The sequence below is a fragment of the Haliotis rubra genome, unplaced genomic scaffold, assembly GCF_003918875.1.
Source record: "Haliotis rubra isolate DU_JTF1 unplaced genomic scaffold, ASM391887v1 Scf532, whole genome shotgun sequence".
Taxonomy (NCBI): domain Eukaryota; kingdom Metazoa; phylum Mollusca; class Gastropoda; order Lepetellida; family Haliotidae; genus Haliotis; species Haliotis rubra.
This window is the reverse complement of record NW_025767227.1, coordinates 727,580-748,930: the sequence shown is the minus strand read 5'-3', so window position 1 is coordinate 748,930 and position 21,351 is coordinate 727,580. Positions and strand designations below refer to the sequence as shown.

General features: G+C 42.0%; 2 protein-coding genes across 2 annotated transcripts in view; one reads left to right on the top strand and one right to left on the bottom strand.

The window, feature by feature from the left end:
• LOC124253141 (sulfotransferase 1A1-like) overlaps positions 1-472 on the top strand; it is a 33,450-nt gene extending 32,978 nt beyond the window's left edge. Inside the window, exon 6 of the mRNA XM_046686859.1 lies at positions 310-472. The gene's annotated coding sequence lies outside the window, so the exon portion shown is untranslated. The remainder of the gene's footprint in view (positions 1-309) is intronic.
• A 4,087-nt stretch (positions 473-4,559) lies between these two features.
• LOC124253138 (sulfotransferase 1C4-like) lies at positions 4,560-15,571 on the bottom strand. The gene is made up of 6 exons (XM_046686857.1): positions 15,454-15,571; positions 9,937-10,136; positions 8,950-9,273; positions 8,174-8,277; positions 7,221-7,404; positions 4,560-6,187 (listed from the first exon to the last, which is right to left on the bottom strand). The coding sequence occupies exons 1-6, from the start codon at positions 15,480-15,482 to the stop codon at positions 6,072-6,074; spliced, it is 957 nt and encodes a 318-aa protein (XP_046542813.1). The 5' UTR covers positions 15,483-15,571; the 3' UTR covers positions 4,560-6,071.
• Between the last annotated feature and the right edge of the window lie 5,780 nt (positions 15,572-21,351).

Below are 21,351 nucleotides of genomic sequence, written 5' to 3'. Positions count from 1 at the left end.
CTCATCCACTCATCCACTCACCTACCCAAAATTAGGTTCTAATAACAGTACTGTGGGAATAAACCTCTCCACAATACACAATTGTTGACAAACGTACACCTGTTTAAAGTACGCTGGCTTTGATACATTCATTTTCTGCTGCAGGTGAAATCGGGGACTGGAAGAATTGGTTTACTGTGGCACAAAGTGAGATTTGATATAATATGGAACAAGAAGATGAAGGATTCTGGGCTTGAGTTTACTTATTCGCCCATGTGAGGTCCAGTCAAATGCATTGGTTATACGTTCACCGAGATAATGAATTTATCCTATCCAAGAACCATGTATGAAGTGTAAAGGAGCATTTTGTTTCATAGAACACTAATCAGTAAGTACAGGAGACTGTCCGAAGGTATTTTACGAAGATCACTACATCCCTTCTGATCGTACATCTTTAGGACATGGCCACCTTCTTATTCACAACAAATGACGCTAAAACATATGACACCTAATTTGATTCCTACCTGTTGTAGCTATATTTACCTTGTCCACACTGTTCATGAATACAGTGCTGGGTATTTACTGATTGTCTGTATAAGCTAAGTTAAGCACCGTAAACCGTCATCGCGAATTGCTCTTGCAATGTTGTACGTTGAAAATTATTGACGCAGAAAATATTTCCGTCCTAAAATAGCATAGTAACCTGAGCACCCTTTCATTAAAACATCTTGCTCATTTATGGGGGCGGTGGGGTAGCCTAGTGGTTAAAGCGTTGGCTCGTCACGCCGAAGACCCGGGTTCGATTCCCCACATGGGCACAATGTGTTAAGCCCATTTCTGGTGTCCCCGCCGTGATATTTGCTTCCGGAATATTGCTAAAAGCGGCGTAAAACTAAACTCAGTCAGTCAGTGCTCATTTATGTTTAAAATAAAATATAAGCGCTTTCAGATATATCTCTCAACATCACTGGACGTATTGGCTGAGCGTGCATGTAGAGTTGATAGACTACTTTGATGATCCTCCCAGATTGTATCACCTATTTCAGCACGGCTCCTTTGGGAGCTGCATAAATCGCCTTACACGCGCATGCTGCGTATCGTTGGATAGCTGGATCCTGGAGCTACACGGAGAATGTTTCCGTTTGATTTTATGCAAATTTATACCCGAGCATTTAAGGTTTCTGTGATTAAAAGCTTTGCGTTTTCTTCCACCCAGCGGGTTCGAATCCTCAAATGGGTACACTGAGTGAAGCCCATTTCTGGTGTCCCCGCCGTGATATTGCTTTCTGAATATTGCTAAAAGCGGCGTAAAACCAAACTCAGTCAGTCAGTCAGTCTTCCACCCAGCCTCCGGTGGAAAGTCGTCCGCGCCATTGCATTTTGGAAGCCTTCTACTTTGTCGTATCTATGCATGTTATACATTGTTGGAAATCTGAGGAAACGCTCTCTCCAAATATGCAAACGTGAATATTATGCTGGGAACCAGTCCAGATTGAAACTTCGACGTGATGTTTTGTGTAATTTTACTGAAGTTCAATTCTTCTGTGATATACCAATTTTTCGCCAACATCATGCAGTCATGATATAACGGCTACTACTCTTACACATCACCTCAGAAAATACATTTATATAGTGCGTTTGAAAGCCAGTTAAGGCGTGTTTTAGACAATGTATAACATGCACATGTTGCACATTAAGTAGTGGAGCCATATAAGTATTATAACATATATGGGACGTGATATAGATTGGCGGAATTTAGATGAATCTGTACACCAGCTATACGTACCGGCGGTGTTAATATTTATATATATAGCATGTGTAAGATCATTCATGTGGGATTCTGGAAATATGTAATATGTTGTTGTGCAACATTAGATAGTTGAGCTATACAGGAATGAATATGCTTGACAGAACTAAAAGTACAATAGTTTGGGAATCTAACCAAAACAGCAATACCTCTGGTTCGATCCTTCATTTCTATAGCTCACATGAAAGCCCTTTAAAATGCCCTTCTAACGACGTATAACACGTACATGTGCAATATTTTGCAAAGGTGCTACACCATAGTGGTAAATGTTTCAAATTAATCACTTCGAAGAATACGTTATTGTAAAAGGGGCTTTATGTTGTTTTGAGTCAAATACACTTAAATTCGGACTACTGGCATTCTGGTAGAGTTAAGCTGTTGATTCAGTTCGGGACTAATCACATTCCTCGAAGCGATTCTTGGAGTTACAGGTTCTTGAAGGTCGGTTGTTTGAGACCACGGCGATGTCTAGTCTATGTACTGACCCAGTGAAGCAGGATACATATCCCAAAGCAGCAGTCTTCATGCCTACTTCCACATCTGCCCCAAACCATCTTTCCATATAAGCTGGAACACTGATGAGTTCGGCGTTAACCAACCAACCAACCAGCCAACCAACCCATCTTTGCATATAGCTGGAACACTGATGAGTGCGGCGTTCAGCAACCAACCAGCCAACCAACCAACCAACCAACCCATCTTTGCATATAGCTGGAACACTGATGAGTGCGGCGTTAACCAACTAACCAACTAACCTACCAACCAACCAACCAACCAATCCATCTTTGCTGATTTCATTTCATTTCATTTTAAGCTCTCTTTTTGCCTGTACTGCATCGCCGTACGTTCCTCAAACCGTGTGTTCCAATTCAAAGGTCAAGGACCCAATTATTGTGTAGTGGCATTTTGCACTGAACAATTTGCTGACCAGGGGCATTGCTTTGAGGGGGATCACATTGACAACAACAAGATATTTCACTATTACGCAATTCCGTCTTTGCGAGACTCAGACCTGTTTGTATCAACCGACCCTGGTTTATAGCTTCATAATGTTATCAAGATCTACAAAACACCATACAGCTGTTACAGGCAACGTGTGTATGAATGGTTACTTACTGCAGTGATTTGTCAACACCCTCCATGGTGGATGTCCAGTGTATGTTTGCTGAAGCTGGAGCAGTGAACAGAATCTTATAAGACCTTGTGAGACCGGGGCAGATTCTCCTCACATGAAATGCTGACTCATTCAAGTCGAGAACTGTACAATACTGATGTCATGGTCACGTGACAATAACGAGTACGGCTTAAACGTTGTTCTGTTGAACATTATCCGTATGTATGACACACACCCATCGAACACTCACGCATTTGTCAACACTGACATGTGTGAAACTATTTTCTGACCTTTAAACTTTGCTGATATGCGAGACGGTGTGCTGAGTGTTTGTCAAACATCTGTGCATCTGTGACAGACTTCATTACCTGTATACCTGTAATAGAAGTAGTACGCTGCCGTAGCAATGACGTCATCAGCAGCGCGACAGCTGTTGTGGAATAGCTAGAGATAGGCATTACACATTACGTTTCCCGTCGTGTATCTTTGGACTATTTCCGGATGAGATGATGGGTATCCGAAACACCCGATGCCCTACGCCAACTTACCAAATTTAAGGTCCCGACGTACCACTTGTGTAATTAGCAATTGATTCAAACTTAGGGTTTGCTACCAGGTAGCAGTGAACATAGCCACTGTCAATAATATATATTCCACACATCTTGGACTTAATGACAGATGGAGAAACACCCCAGCCGCCATTTCGGCCAGTTCGGAATATGTCTGAATTATTCTGTCACTATCGAACCTGTACATTCAAAACATTGTTCACAGAATGTACATGGTTTTACATCCAGAAGTTTATAATCAAAATGTTATATACAGTGTTCTTCAACTTAACATACCCTTTTGTACTGTCGTCTTGGTGTTATGTCCCAGATTTTGACTTGCATTTAACATATTGCACGATTTCCACTAGTTTGGATTTGTGCACTATCGTGACCAGCTCCACATGTTTAAACGACCTAGATTTACACATAAGCCTACAGCGTTTGTACACATTAAATAGTACAAACATTACATGTGCTATCTCGTCACTAGTTGTTCTTGTCTGCTCGTGACACATGAAAGGAGTATGTCATATTACATCAGCCTGTTCGCACCTTTATACGCCAGTCGTGTAACTGATGGGCGCCACTGGTAAAGGCTGGGCGTGTTTATGTTCACTTTTGGCGAACACCTTGTGTTATTGGTGACTTGTAGCAATTAATTCAATGAAGCAGATTGCACCTGCCCTAAATCAGCGACGGGCGTTGGGGTAGCCTGGTGGTAGAACCGTTCGCCATCGCCGTGGTATTGCTGGAATATTGCTAAAAACGGCGTAAAACTAAACTTACATACTCATTTAGCTCGCCCAAGCTCGATAAACACCATGTCAATTCCTGTACCCTTAACACAGCTCTGAACCTCGGATGTCCTCTCTGTCCGTTTTACCGCGGATAGTGTTGCAGTGTCAATATAGATTGGTTTTAAATAATGGCCGTCACAGGCCACATAACTCTTCAAAGTATAATAATATTCCAGGTCAGTTCCTTTCAAACATTTTGGAGATGCACGTACTTCTCGTTGACATCCGCTTGCTTCCTGCTTTAGTTCTCGACCAGTATTCCGTTTTAGATTTGTCCAAATTTGTCTTGTCCAAACATTAATTGTAATGAGTTGTATATCTTAGTGTATTTTATTAAGTCTCTTATTTGATCTAACGGACTAAATGTTAAGTAACCAACAACAGTAAGTAAAACAAATGTAAAATACACTGGCTGGTATAGTCCTTTCACTGGCTACTATATAGAAGTCAGAATGGCTTGGCATCAACCGTTATCACATGTTGATTGCACTGGAACACTTTGAAGTTAAAAATAATTCTTGTTTAATCACATAATGCACGTCACAGTTGTGAAATTTGGTATATCGCCAACATTTTGGGAAAAGTTACATAACTGTATCAACCTAGAAAAGTACATACAACGTAAAATGTATTTTGGAAAATAACATGTTAGTAATCGCTGTTGTTTATTTCTTTATGAAATCGACAATAGTCCATTCTGAAACGTCGCCAACAAAACTAGAATCGTTACCCTGGTCAAAAACTAATACTGTACTACGAATGCTGCACTTCCATGAAAATGTCAACAAAGCAAAACTCAGATTATACATTGTTTAGCATGTTCTCCATGTTTGAGGGATTCATTCTTGCGTCTCGTTGCCTGCATTGGCTAATGTTGAATTGAATTGTTGCACCGAATAACTTAATGTGCAAGAGTAAAGAATTGTTGCAGTATTAGGATAGTATAAACAGATGTCATACATTGATTTGGTACATTGATAAGGAACTATCCAAGTTTCCATTAAGCAGAGCCCAATAAGTGACGCACAATCATTGACTGCTCTGGCTATTTGTCTTGGTTACAGTGAAAATCATAGAAACAATTATCAGATGTTGCGGAAATTGCGTGATGTCATTGACCAAGCTTGAAGTACATATATGGTAATTTCTTTGATATCAATGATGGGGGAACACAGGTTCCAAGGTCATTCATTCTATCCTTCTGTTTACACTTTCAGTTATTATATAAAATGTGCGTATGAATTAAATTCAATTCCTTACAGAAAATGGTCAATATTCATTATATCACATGATTTCTCATTAAAGTACAGATTCTAGTACTTTATGTTTTTAGTACTGTCCAACACTCTCAATGTTAGACAACTAATCACCAGCACGGTAAGTCAGCGATCTAACCCACTCAGCCAACGCTGCTTCCACCAAATGGAATCCCAGCAACTGATAGTCTAGATCACGTACTTTGTGTACCCCTCCGACAAGTGTAAACTGCTTTCGGCCGTGGGAGTCGTTCCAGTTTACACTTGTGAGAGGTGTACGTTTTAGCAGAGTCCTTACGTTCAATCACATGAACGTTTTTGCCCTAGTCTTAGATAAGTTTAGCGTCATGCTGAAGGTAGGGTAACAGTCATAGCCAACAATCTATTCAAGGCACATTTCTTTAAATACTTTTGAAATTAGGTTTTCATAAGCTGAAGATAAAAAAAAAGCTGATATAATTCAAAAGGCAATAAACACATTCTCTTTTCCTTCATGGAAGGGTAGGCAGGCTCTAGTATTGCTCGTGGAAGGGTAAGGTAAAAGCAGCTGACTCTCGCTACATGACCTCACACAGGTGTGTAGGTAAACGTGAACCCAGAATCCTTCATCTTGGCATTCCACTTTTGATCAAATCTCTCGCTTTCTGCCACAGTGAACCAATTCTTCCAGTCTCCGATTTCACCTGAAAGAGAATACGAATGTAGCAAAGAACCCGTATTGTGATATGAAAATGTTTGTAAAGGCGATTTATGTTGTAAACGTAATAATGGATGAAGCAAAGGTAGGGGGTAAACTTTGATATCATTACCATATACTACTACCTCTACTACTACTACTACTACTACTACTATTATTATTACTACTACTACTACGACTAGTACTACTACTACTACTACTACTACTACTGCTACTACTACTACTTCTACTACTGCTACTACTACTACTTCTACTACTGCTACTACTACTACTACTGCTACTACTACTACTTCTACTACTCCTACTACTACCTCTACTACTACTACTACTACTACTGCTACTACTACTACTACCTATACTACTACTACTACTACTGCTACTACTACTACCTCTACTACTACTACTACTGCTACTACTACCTCTACTACTACTACTACTGCTACTACTACTACCTTTACTACTACTACTACTGCTACTACTACTGCAACTACTACTACTAGTGCTGCTGCTGCTACTACAACTACTACTACTACTACTACTGCTACTGAATTTGTCTCCTGCTTTAACAAGTCGATATTTCACTGCATTTCAAAATGTCATGGTTTTGGCTCAGTAGAAACTCCAGTAGGCCAGGTTGACAAATTCTTGTTTTTATATGATCTTCAGTTTCAGTGGACGAGAATACCAGAAAGCAAAACTGTCAAAATAATATTTGACCAGTATCTTGATGAGAATTCCTAAATTTAAATGACTGATAACAGCGATGACTGAGAGTAATTCTTCGTGTCGGACTTGTCAACTAACAGACCCCAAAACAAGGTGTAAATGCGACAGATCTTCCAGTCAATCACACTCACTGGCATTTCAGTGATCTTGGACCTCAGAAATGTAATCTGTCTTTGGATGTTTGGTTGTATATTTCTTTCAGAGAACTGACAAATAAATCGATTTTATTAAAAAAGCTAATCACTTTGTTGCCTTGGGTTTGAGGATTGAGAATGAAATGAGACGCCGTATACCTTTCCTGTAGAATGTTCCTTCGCTGCCCTCTGCCCAGATCTTCATTGGACCGTCACTTTTCATTTCCTCGTCAACCTTTTTCATCTTCTTAAAGGAACAAGCAAGTGCGACCTCTTCACAGTACTTGTCTGTACATGATAGGCCCAGGAATTTGGCGATGTCTTTAGCAGCCTTAACAGGATCCTGGAAATAGTGGAGTTAACAGTTTTGAATGTCTGTCGCCATGTTTTATAACATTGTTTTGTGTTATGGCATATCTTTATACGATTTTCTCGATTTGAAAAACCTTCTGTTGATAGATATCGATACACCGAAACGTCGTATCTACAATAATTGCAAACTGAATAAAGAAGTTGTCTATCCATAAAACATGGTTTCTAGACGCCTCTAAAAGAAGGTTTTCTTTGCCGGATAATCATATAGTTCGTGTCTCTGTGTCATGGTATATCAGTGAATGTTGTTCATTTATCCCTCACACGATTACTGATTTACTGATTCATATTTAAGTATGTAATCCGAATATTGAACTGGTTCAGCGAGTCGGAACACGCAATCGCATCAGCCGCCTTATGCGACAAGCATGTAGCGCTGAAGATCAATTGTAACCCGGTTTTCGCTCAAACGATTATCATATTAGCTCTGCACGAAATTTGTGAAATATCGTACAACTTTCAATGGCGATTAGGTGCCTGGCTCTGAGGGTGTGAGTTCGAATCCCGGATAGGGCTCAACTCAAGTACTAGAATTTGTACTTTACTAAGAAAGGGTAATCCCAAATATAACATATGTTACATTTGACAACTTTCTAAATGGCGTTGTGTAATCATAACTTTTAATGGTTCTTGTATAGTATAGGGTACACAAATACCCCAGGTCTGTGTAAACAAGAATACTTTTGCAAGTTTGCAGCCAATAAAAGAAAACATATATATGTATAATTGTAAATACTTACAGTTTTCATGTCCTCGTAGTACATATCAAGGACAGGTAACTCTGGTGCAGCTGCCACTTCGGTTTTCCATGATAGCAGATTGGTGGAGTAGGATCCAAACGGAACTAGGAAGTAGAGAGGAAATAGATAACTATGAAACACAAAAATGAACCCGTTTCCTGTTAAACAAGGGACGTGTGGATGTCGGACTATGCTGTTCCATCTATCATAATCAGGTGTCATCATAATCATAATCACTATCAAATAGTGATGGTACCAGGTGTCCGTGGAGACACCAACCATACAAGAAGTGTTTCACAAAGGTAGTTCACTAAGTTATGCCACGTGGATACACCCCTCACACACGGTATACTCCCAGCCGATCAGAAATTGATCTATTTCCTAAATATTGAACGCCAGGAAGGTGGGAAGAACAAAATATCTTCACAGTCAGGAGGTCTGTTTTTGTCACTCGGCCGTGATCGAACCACAGACTTTCTGATCTCTGACTGGACGCTCTGTACACTTGGCCAAATATGCGCTGAGATGACTTCCTGGCCATGTTGCAGACTGTGTCAAGTGAGAATCATGACTGTTAATACGATAACACCTGTGATCATTTTGGTGTTTGTTCTCGTTGGCTGTTTGCACGATGGATTCAGGCCTTTGCTTGAATTCTTGCATAAACATAACAGCAAGTGGCGATTACTCCAGAAAGTATTAATAAGCATTGAATGTTGATGGATGAACTGTATGAACTATGGACTATGAAGTGATTAATCACTCAATGTACTTACTTTTCTCTGACAAAAACGCCTCTGTAAACTCCACGAAGTCCCCCTCATAGTTAGCTGGTGGAGTCACATCTCTGAGGTGGTTGAAGAAGGATACACAGACATCCTTAGGGTTGCGCATGATCTGAATACACTTGATCTTCTTCTCCACGACCTGTTTAGGGAGCATGCGCAGAGGGAGGTGGGTGTTGAAGACACGTGGCTGTGGCACTGCTTCTATTCCATCTTTGAAGATGAATTCCAACATCCTGGTTTCTTTGACATCCTTTTGATAATGAATGGTCCCACTGATTAACATCTCGATGACTTCCCACAACCAATGGGTTCCTAAAACAGTTAAATCTAGTCTGACCCTCCACAAAAAACCTAACGTTAAGTTTAAGCATATTTTGTGTCTGCTATGTATTTTGTAACATGTTCGGAAACATGCACAATTATTGACACTGAAACATTAAGAAGTAATTGAATTTTGTGTGTGTGTGTGTCCTTTTCGTCATTGCGTGAGTAAGCAGCTAGTAGAAGAGAAGTGGACACCAGAAATAGGCTTCACACATTGTACCCACATGGGAACAGAGCCTGGATCTTTGAGCGAACGATTTGACCACCAGGCTACACTTTTTCTTCTGTAAAGACATACTCGACCACATAATTGTCCTGTACACCTAATACTGACTGAGATAACTTATGATTCACAGTATTACTGAATCAACATTTTGTTTGATCCCTTAGCAACGTCGGGGTCCGAGATTCTATCACAGATTCATCTCAATACCATACCCGTGCTGAGTTTTGTACATACACGCCTATTACTGACGTTAAATCAACCATTCCTCCATGCACAGGTATATGTGTGATTTCCATCTCACCCAGATGGCAGAGATCGCTCTCCGTCAAAGGACTGCCAGTTGTTGAATCACTCCCTGTGTGGCAATAATGCCACAGGAGCTGGGGACACTGTTAATGACATGTAATAACATACAGAGTACCTACCGCATTTGGGATACGCACAGATAATGATGTCATCGTCCTTCAGTTCGGCTTCTGTGACACTTTTGATTCTGTCTACTTGTTTCTGTCCCTTCACCAGGTGTTCAGGCAACATGAAGAAATACAGCCCATCATGCTTGAAACAGTGGAATCCATGTCCTTTCGAATTCTTCGTATCGGCAAGCTCACTCAGGTCAGGGTCCCTGGTCATAATCGAGATATGTGGGTACTGTGTTTGATTATATCCTTAATCTCGTCCCTCCATCCCTCCATCCACCCCTCCCTCCCTCCATCAATCCATCCATCCCTCCCTCCATCCCTCCATCCATTAATCCACCCCTCATCCATCCAACCCTCCAACCATCATCCATCCATCCATCCACCCTCCATCTTCTTCTTCATAGTTTATTGCATGAAGGCCAGAGGCCCATATACAGAATAAATATGTATGATATGTACAACATATACAACATGCGACACACACGTTACATTGAATGTCTTCTCAATATAAGCGCGTGATAAATAAATAGAGCTACCTTATATTGTAATAGGGATGCTTTACATGAAAGTATTGAATATAGTTTTGTAGCATTAATATTTGATTGTAGCCATTGTGGAAAATACAGTTGCCTTAAATCATTATATGCAGGACAAAGAAATAGAAAGTGTAATTCATTCTCTACAGTATAAACAAAATGGACAGAACCTTTGTGATTTTATAATAGATGAATATCTTCCTTGATTGATATATAAATCATTTAGGCCAAGTCTCAGGCGCATGAAAACACTACGAAGCTTTTACTACGTAAGTTGTATAGATATGACTCAGGTTCAAGTAAAGGTTTGGGAACTCACGATAGCAATCATATCTTGAGCTTTCATATAAAGATGAATGCCAGTCTTGTTTAAAGATATCACAGCCCTGGTACGAAAGAGTTTGATAAATGCATTAACGTCGCCCAGGTTTGGGATAGCCAAACAAATCCAAAGCCGTATCTAAACAAAAGAATACGATTATGGGTTGCCCAAGTATTTTACCACATTATCAAGATGGACCATCATATGTAGGTTTTTGGGCAGACGATGTTCTACAAGCACATTTATTACTTTACACCAGCACTTTAAAACAGCGAGAGTAAGAAATTATGTACAAAGGAAATCTCCCACATTCACCGTATACCATATTATTCGGGGTAGACATCCCAACAATTAAAACCTTTTACATGCAAGAAGGTGAACCTTTTCAATGGCATAAAATTCTTATTGCCCCAAATTTCAGACCCATAAAGAAAGAATAGGGCTGTACTTGGGAATCAAACAATTTGAAAAAAATATATTGGGACCAACAACCCCCAACTTTGGTATAACAGAGAGCAATTGAAGTAGGGCCCTTTTCCCTCTAATTGCCAAATTAATAATGGATTTGTTCAGATTTAGTGTATGTGTAAACAGTATCCCTAGATATTTATATTCGTTAACAACAGTCATACGTTCACATTTAAAGTACCACTTTTCTGTAGCTGCCGTTGGGCCACCCTTACGAAAAACAACAATTTTGGTCTTTTCCATCCATCAGTCCATCCATCCGACCATCCAACCATCATCCTTCTATCCATTTATCAATTCCTACATCCATCGTCCCCTCCATCCATCCATTAATCCTCCATCCCTCCATCCGTCCCTCCATCCCTCCTCCATCCATCCATCCCTCCTTCCATCCCCCCATCCATCCATCCGTCCATCCATCATCCCTCCCCCATCCATCCATCCATCCCTCCACCATCCATCCTCCTCCCTCCCTCCATCCCTCATCCATCCTCCCTCTCCAACCCTCATCCATCCACCCTCCATCCCCCCATCCATCCATCCATCCATCCACCCACCCCTCCCTCCATCCACTTATCCATCCCTCCATCCATCCACCCTCCTTCCATCCATCCTCATCCATCCAACCCTCCAACCCTCCCTCCATCCACCCTCTCCTCCATCCATCCATCCCTCCCTCCCTTCATCCATCCTCCTTCCATCCACTCCATCCATTCCTCCATCCATCTCCATCTATCATCCTTCCTCCATCCATTCTCATCCATCCAACCCTCCATCCCTCATCCATCCACCCTCCCTCCCCATCCATCCCCCCATCCATCCATCCGTCCATCCTCATCAATCCATCCCTCCATCCATCTCATCCATCCATCCCTCCATCCACCCCCTCATCCAGCCCACCCTCCATCCCTCCCTCATCCCTCATCCATCCAACCCTCCAACCCTCATCCATCCCTCCATCCACCCATCCCTCCATCTAACCATCATCCTTCCATCCATTATCCATTCCTACATCCATTCACCCTTCCTTCCATCCATTAATCCATCCATCCATCCTCCCTCCCCCCCCTCCTCCATCCATTCCCATCTATCCCTCCCTCCGTCCATCCCTCTTCCATGCCACCATCCATCCCTCCCATCCACCCTCCATCCACCCTCCATCCATCCATCCCTCCATCCACCCACCCCCTCTCTCCATCCATCCATCCTCCATCCATCCATTCATTAATCCCTCCCTCCATCTATCATCCCTCATCATATATTCATCCATCCCTCCATCCCTCCATCCATCCATTAATCCATCCCTCCACCCCCCATCCATCCCTCCATCTATCATCCATCTATCATCCATCCATCCATCCTTCCATCTCATATAAGTTATCTACGCAAAAAATGACGTCCCATAGTGTACCAGTGCCTGCAATCAAGGGTGGTGAGTTCGAATCAATGCATTCATATACTTTTGGCTTGTGCTCAAACATCAAACACTTCGGACTTTCCATCTTATCAGGTTGATACGCAGTGATACATTATAAACAACACTGCATCTCTGGAGTCCATGTACCAATGTAAAAATGGAAAAAATAAATACATTATATAAAAGTCAGTGTCTTCTGCTGAGTACCAAACAACATTCTGGTGTATCTTTAAGTCAGATAGTGCCATAATACACACAAACACACCCTGATAATTACATCGCTGGTGAGTTGCATGTACCTCCGCAACGTCCTTACGATGCAGCCGTCTCCATTATAACCTGACGTTCTAGCACTATTGTTGGGATCGTCAATATGATAGGGAAATGTCAGAACAAAATATATCTTAGCATGAGACTGACTCGGACGTATGCTCGACAGTTTGGTCAAGGCCAACGATACCTTCGCCATCACCCATTGATACACCAATGAGGCGACTCGACCTCTGCTGCTAAAAAAGGGCGTGTACCCGTACGAGTACATGAACGATTGATCTAAGTTCGACGAGACCCAACTACCTCCCATCGACCGATTTTACAGCAACTTAACCGACTTCACCATCTCCCAGGGCGATTACGACCACGCCCAGAACGTGTGTGAGAAACTGGGCTGTCTGCATTTAGGCGATTATCACAATCTCTACCTGAAAACGGACGTGCTGCTGCTGGCCGACGTGTTCGAGACATGTTGAAACAGTATAAACTCGATCCCGCGTGGTACTACACCAGCCCCGGTCTCTCGCGGGACGCGCTGCTGAAGACAACGGGCGTCAAACTGGAATTGTTCACCGATTACGACATGCACTTGTTCGTCGAGAAAGGCATGCGCGGCGGGATTTCCGTGGTCTCCAAACGGTACGCGAAAGCAAACAACCAATACGTGAAAAAAATACGATTCGAACAAGCCCGCCAATCATCCCCTCTATCTCCATGCCAACAACCTGTACGTCTGGGTTATGAGTCAGTATTTGCCTACAGGCGGGTTCCAATGGGTTAATAGCGAGCATTTTAATCCGAAGAACATAATGGCCATCCCCGACAACTTCGAGATAGGCTACCTGTTCGAAGTGGATTTGGAGTACCCCGAAGCATTGCACGAATCGCACAACAGTTATCCGCTGGCTCCCGAACGATTGATGGTCAGTCGATGGATGTGTAACTATCAGCGAGACTTGTTGGGCGAGAACACACTGGCACAGGTGGAAAAACTCGTCCCCAACCTGATGAACAAAACCAAGTACATCCTGCTCTATTGCAACCTGCAGCTGTACCTGTCGCTGGGTATGAAGCTGACCAAAATACACTGAGTGCTCAAATTTGATCAAAAAACCCTGGATGGAACCGTACATTCGGTTGAACACCGAATTGAGAAAACGAGCCACGAGCGACTTCGAGAAACACCTCTAAAAACTCATGAACAATTCGGTATTCGGCAAAACCATAGGAAACTTGAGAATACGCGTCAACGTAAAACTCGTGCGATTGCACCAGGAGGAATAACTCAGAAAACCGATCGCCAGCCCGCCATTCAACCGAAGCAAGGTATTCGATAACGACTTGGCAGCGCTCCACATGAACAAAAGCCACATCAAGCGTCTACGTGGGGATGAGCATCCTCGACCTGTCCAAACATCTCATGTACGATTTCTACTACAACCAACTCAAGAAGCAATACGGCGATCAATGCGAGCTGCTGTATACCAACACCGATTCCTTGTTGTTGAATATACGCACCGAGGACGTGTACGAGGACATGGCGAAACACAGCCACTTGTACGATACCAGCGATTACGCCCAAGACCACGCCCTACACAGCACGACCAATAAAAAGGTCCTCGGCAAGATGAAAGACGAATGCGCGGGCACACCCATCGCCGAATAGATCGGATTGAGATCCAAGATGTATTCCATCCTGAAAGCCGCCAACGGTGAGATCCGAAAGGCGAAAGGAGTAAAAAAATATGTGGTGAAACAACACATCAAACATGCCCTCTTCAAACAAGCTCTGTTCAAGAATGAAACGTTCAAACACCGAATGAATGCGTTGAGAAGCGACAAACACAACATCTATGGAATCACCCTGAATAAAACCTCCTTGTCGCCCATGGATACCAAACGGTGGATCGCCGTCGACGGTGTCACGACTTACGGGTACGGACACACGCTCATATACCACTGATTAGACCTCGACGCGTTGGGAGTTTCCAAGACCCCTTATAAAGGAAACTCCACTCGGCATGTCAAGGTCTAGTCAGTAGTTGATTTGTAGTTGCTGAAAAAATGGGTAGACCTAGCGAAAATGAGATGAGGGTCTAGGCTGGCGAGCTCGGTTGTACATCGAATGATGTCTCTGCTCGAAAATTACTATTTTATACAAGGCGCTGAATTACGTAGAAATAAACCTATAGGTACCCTGTAATACAACCCCCATTATATAACTACTGCAACATATATTTCTCAGAACAGCTGTACGTTTGCAGAACCATACCTTCATTGAGCAGTCAAATTTACATGCACTTTCAACACTTTTAATAGCCAGTACAATTGTGAAGGAACCTTTGAAACGATACAGATCACACTGACCCAGTGCTCGTGGTTGCAGGTGAATCTTGCTCATGCACAAGGCGTACCCTAAGCTGGTGATAATATAATTTCTAAAACCGCAAGACTGTGTAGGGACTTGGAAACAATTCAGAAAAAACCAACAAGAGGAGACTTACCTCACAGAAGTTTCGCCATCTGAAGCCATGGTGACTGTCCGCGGCCTTGTTCAGTGCAGTAATGCATTACACCTTCAAAATGGGTCATGTAAATGATAACCTGCACGGAGGCGAAGGACGTGTGTAATCTTCTTTGTAACACTAAGCATGCACATGACTGCCAAGTAGTAACCACAGCAGTAGACAACTGAGTCAGCATAAAATTCAGTGACTTACATGTGTATACGATTGCCGTACTGTTCAGTCAGTCATTGTAACAAGAGTGAGTTTGTGAGTTTAGTTTTACGCCTATTTTAGCAATATTTCAGGAATATCACGGGCGGGGACACCAGAAATGGGCTTCACACAATGTGTCCATGTGGGAATCGAACCCGGATCTTCGGCGTGACGAGCGAACGCATTAACCACTAGGCTACCCCACCGCCCCGATTGTAACAAGAAGAAAAAACAAAAGCATAAACATATGAATAGTACTCTTTGATGTATTATATGTCAGAGTTATCGATGTGTAACAATGTTCCAAAGTAATATATTGTACAAGTGGACAGTCGGTGAGATTGCGCTATATTTTGAGTTATACTAGATTTAGACAGAAAGTTCAGGAAGCTGCTACAAAGTTTAATTTTCTAGCTTCCTATTCTCGTGTATATATGGGGAGCTAGCTATTGCCTGTTATCTCACATGACATCTCAAGTAACAAGAATACCAGCATTGTGTGTGATGATCATCATACGATACCCTGGGAACCCTGCTTAAGCAAGCTGAGAAAACCTTTGCTTAGAGGAGAATATTACATATTGCTCTTTATTATATTACTCAAGCAGCTTGAGTTCTCCGGGGTAATACTGGGGTCACTTTTGATAATCTTTCACTTCTCTATGAGCGGCAAGTACTTTCAACGTTTGAAAAAATCATTAATGACACAACACATTTTTTAAATCTAGACTATAAGCTTCTACCTTCGGGCCCCCGCTATACAGTGCCAATCACCAAGACTAAACGAGCTCGAACGTACCTCAAAGTATTGCAAGTTTAAACAAATGTTGAATGTCCAGTTATCATCTTATTCACTTAATTATTTTAAGCATATATTTATCTCTTTTATGTTTTTTTTTAGTAATTACATATTTTGTGTTATTCGTATTTTTGTCAAGCTCTGTGATCCAAAACGAAATCCTTTTAAGGTAATACAGTATTGTCTGTCTGCCTGTCTGTCTGTCAATAATGTCCATTATGTTCAGCGATATATATGTAGTAGTCTTAACAGAAAAAAAGGAAAGGATCTTTATATCCATAACATTAATGTGAAAAGAATCGATCTTCATAGACTGCTGGTGTATATGTAATGTTAACTGACATTGGCATACGTCCACCGCATACATATACAATCTTAATGTGTGTTGTCCAAACTGTCCTTGACTTTGTCTAAACATAGCAACTTATTTCCATGAATCAATGTCATCAGATTACAGTGTCATTATATTATACAATATACTGCTAATTATTAATAATAATATAATTCTTCCAGGGGAGTAGCTAGGGAACTAGTCACTGCAAACACATGAATACATCAACTACCTCCCCAACAAAACATTGCAGGTATTTGCGCTGAACTGATGACAAAAGTCAATCACAATGACGTCACGAGTCCACAAGCGGGACAGGGGTCAAACGACCTTGTCACAAGCTTAATAACGGGTATGTCCACCATCGGCATTGAGAACAGCAGTGCATCGACGACGCATAGAGCCTATCAAACGTGCAAGGAAGGCTTGTGGGATGTCACGCCAGATTCTTTCAAGTTCTGTTGCAAGGTCAAGGACGTTATCTGGCGGATGAGGAAGACGGCGTAGACGTCGATCCATCTCGTCCCAAACATGCTGTGATTTTGCAGGCCAAGGCAGTACGTCAACGTTGTGGTGTTGCAAGAAATCCATAGCAACCCTTGCCGTATGAGGGCGGGCATTGTCCTGTTGGAATGTTAACCCAGGGCCATGACGTTGCAGAAAAGGAATTGCCACAGGTCGCAGAATCTGATCCCTGTAGCCCACACCAGTTAAGTTGCCCTGAACAATCACCAAAGAAGTTCTTTGGCGTGCTGTTAATCCACCCCAAATCATCACGGAACCACCACCAAAGCGATTCCTCTCCAAGACACAGGCCTGTGCATAACGTTCTCCCACGCGTCTATAGGCACGTTGATGTCCATCACTATGGGAAATGTTAAACCTGGACTCATGTGTAAAAACAACATTTCTCCACCAAAACAAGGGTCTGCAGACATGATTTCGGCACCACATTTGGCGAGCTTGTCGATGACGTTATGTCAGGATAGGCCGTATGGCGGGACGTCTCGGTCTGATCCCATGATGACGTAAACGTTGTCGAACTGTTTTGGGGTGGATACGGCGAAGTCCTGGGATGGTTCGGGCAGTCATCATCCAGTCATCCATATGTCCTGTCTTGGCGTTGTTACACATGGACGTCCAGAACGTGGCCGATCGATGAAGTTATTTGTGTTCTGGTAGCGTCTCACCAGTGCAGAAATGGTGTTCCGGTGGCAGTGGAAATGTGCAGCCACTTGTCGTTGAGACATTCCCCCACGGACCATCCCAATGGCCTCATGACGTTGTGCAGACGTGAGCCTTGGTATGCTATGCGTCTCAATGGCCGTTTAATTTTTTTAACGATCGCAAGGGCAGGGGTTGAGCTTTCCAAAGTGACAGTATTGTGTGTCATTTGCTCTGTTTCTCTTTCCCAGAATGCACGTGCAACAACGTATTGCAAGTCTCAAGGATGTTGGATACATGTCACTAAACTCTGAGTTTAAATCCTTATGTGTCTACACAGGTTTGATAAATTTAGATTTTAAATTTTTGTATGCACAGTTTTTTTATGTGCCTAGTATATATGAAAACTTACTTTTCAAACCTTTCACATGCAAACAAACCAGAAATTGTAATGCAATGCATTTTAATAATTGAAAATAATGAACAATGCGAAAATGGCGAACCAAACACACAACAAATAAATACGATGAGTTTAAAGTGAATTAGGAATTTGAACAATTTGCCCACCGTTCAATCATTGTATCATTGGATTACAGTTCTTTTGAACCCGTGAAGATCCGGATTAGAATTGATCTTCAGTAACTCATGCTTGTCGTAAGAGGCACCTGACGGGATCGGGTGGTCAGGCTTGGATAACAAATGTCATCGTAGATCGAAGCTCATGCTGTTGATCACTGGATTGTCTGGTCCAGACTTGAATATTTACAGACCGCCGCCATATGGCTGGAATATTGCTGATTGCGACAACAAAGACAACTCTAACATTGTAATAAGGTACTCTACATCCGGATCAGCATTGTGTGTATGGTTTAGAACCATTTATCATTCTCCGCGTTCAAGAGCCACATGTACCTTCCAGGCACTGCATAGATTTCAGAACCACCTCTTACTTGACATATGGCCCTCGGGAATCTGCTCAGCGTGTGCTGTTGTACAAAGCATATATTGCGACAAGTACTGTTTTTGTACATGTCAGTACTATTTTAGCACTTGTCACATAACGAATATGGGCGGTGTTTGCTTAATGAATGTGTATATATAAGCAAGTACGAAATTGTCGAAACTGCTTCAGCGTCGTCATGGCTTTCAGAGAAAATACTTAAAATACTATATCTGCAGAGTCATTGTGATGGTGCGCGAACATAAATGCAGAGTTATATTACGGCGTGTCTCAATTATGAACCACCAAGTCTCCGCTATATCATATCGTGTCACAGTTATTTCCCAAAGATTCTCAGTTTTATTACGGCGTGTCACAGAAATGTCACACCAAGTCTCAGTTTTATTACGGCGTGCCACAGAAATGTCACACCAAGTTTCAGTTTTATTATGGGGTGTCACAGAAATGTAGCACCAAGTCTCAGTTATATTACGGCGTGTCACAGAAATGTCACACCAAGTCTCAGTTTTATTACGGGGTGTCACAGAAATGTAGCACCAAGTCTCAGTTATGTTACGGGGTGTCACAGTTATGGCCCAAAGAGTCTCGGTTACATCACTGACTATCCTCATGAAAAAAAATCATGTTGAAGTTACATTGCAGAATGTGTCATCTATATCAGTGCTGACGGGTGTCTGGGTAATAAAATAAAGTGCTGCAGTGGTATCTGACGCGACCTTCTACCAGAGCTTGTTGGACTCAGTATAGCAGTGTAACGAATAATAATGAGCCTCAGTATACAAAAACAAAGGGAAACCTCTCCCAACATTTTTACTGTCCATCGTCGAGAGGTTTTAGTCTTCGAGATGGTTTCATCTTTATTGTATAAATTGTTTTCGTCACGATATGGCTGAGATATTGCCGATGTAACGTTACATATCAACTCACTCACTCACTCACACCTTTGTCAACATTGGCATGTGTGAAACTATTTTCTGACCTTTTAACTTTGCTAATGTGCCAGATGGTGTACTTACGTGTTTGTTAAACATCTGTGCAAAGAGTGAACAATCAGTTGACGTGCCGCAGGTTGCCCCTTAGTCTGTCGCACAGTCCCTGAATCGTCGCCGCCATTAACTAGCCTTATATGAAGCAATCTCAGATTTCCCCAGGTTCGAATCTCACCAGAGCTCCTTTTAATTTAAATGGGATTATTTGTTACTATCAAAATTATATTATATTTTCAGAAACTAAGCGTCAGTCTAGTTGCCACTCGGTGTAGTAAAGCGGGCAGTGGGAGCATCTATGGAACTCATCGTGAACATATCACAAGCTACCTATTTTATGAAGACCCGGGTTCGAATCCTTCCATACATGACTTATACCAGCTTACCAGCTTTCCTATACGCACCGGTATAAACAAGTCGTGTGACTAGTGGGTGCCAATGGTAAAGGTAGGACGTGTTTGCGTTCACTTTCGGCGAACACCTGGTGTTATTGGTGACTTGTAGCAATCAATTCAATAAGTGAATGAGTTAAAATTCAAAGTCACATCTGCAGTATTTCAGCAATATCGTCACTAAGAAATTTATAAATTCATAAATGAATAAAAACAAATTTTGATAATATTCTTGCCGATCTGCAAAGGACAGTAAAACAACAAGATTATCACAGATATAAATTTAAGACTTGTCATTAAATCTAAAATATTTTAACTATAAATTACAATACAATATAAAAGCAGGCTGTAGATTGCCAACAACTGAAGGTAGATCACCATACTATGGACCATGAGGACTTACAGTACATTTGCTTCCTGCATGGATCCTAGCTGGGTTTAAACCATCCCGTCACATGTTAGCATCAATTCAATGATGCAGATTGTCCCTGCCCTAAATCGGCTCCGGGGCGGTAGGGTAGCCTAGTGGTAAAACCGTTTGATATCGCCGCTGTATAGCTGAAATATTGCTAAAATCGGCGTAAAACTAAACTTACCCTGACTGACTGACTGACTGACTGACTGATATTCCAGCAATATCACGGCGGAGGACACCAGAAATGAGCTTCACAAATTGTACCTATGTGAGGAATCGAACTCGGGCCTTCGGCGTGACGAGCGAACGCTTTAACCACTTGGCTACCCCACACTGATTCAGCTCGCCCAAGCTCGATAAACACTATTCCTGTACCATTAACACAAGCTATATACCAGCCCTGAACCTCTGATGACCTTTTTTACCGTTCTACGCGGATAGTGTTGCAGTTAAAGCCGATGGGTTTTAAATAATGGCCGTCACAGGCCACATAACTCTTCAAAGTATAATAATATTCCAGAAGGCCAGACCGTCAAACATCTTGGAGAGTCACGTTATTCTCGCTGACATCGGCTTGCGGTGTTAGAACTGCCATTCAAAATGTTGTGCCGAACATAAATTGTAATGAGTTGTA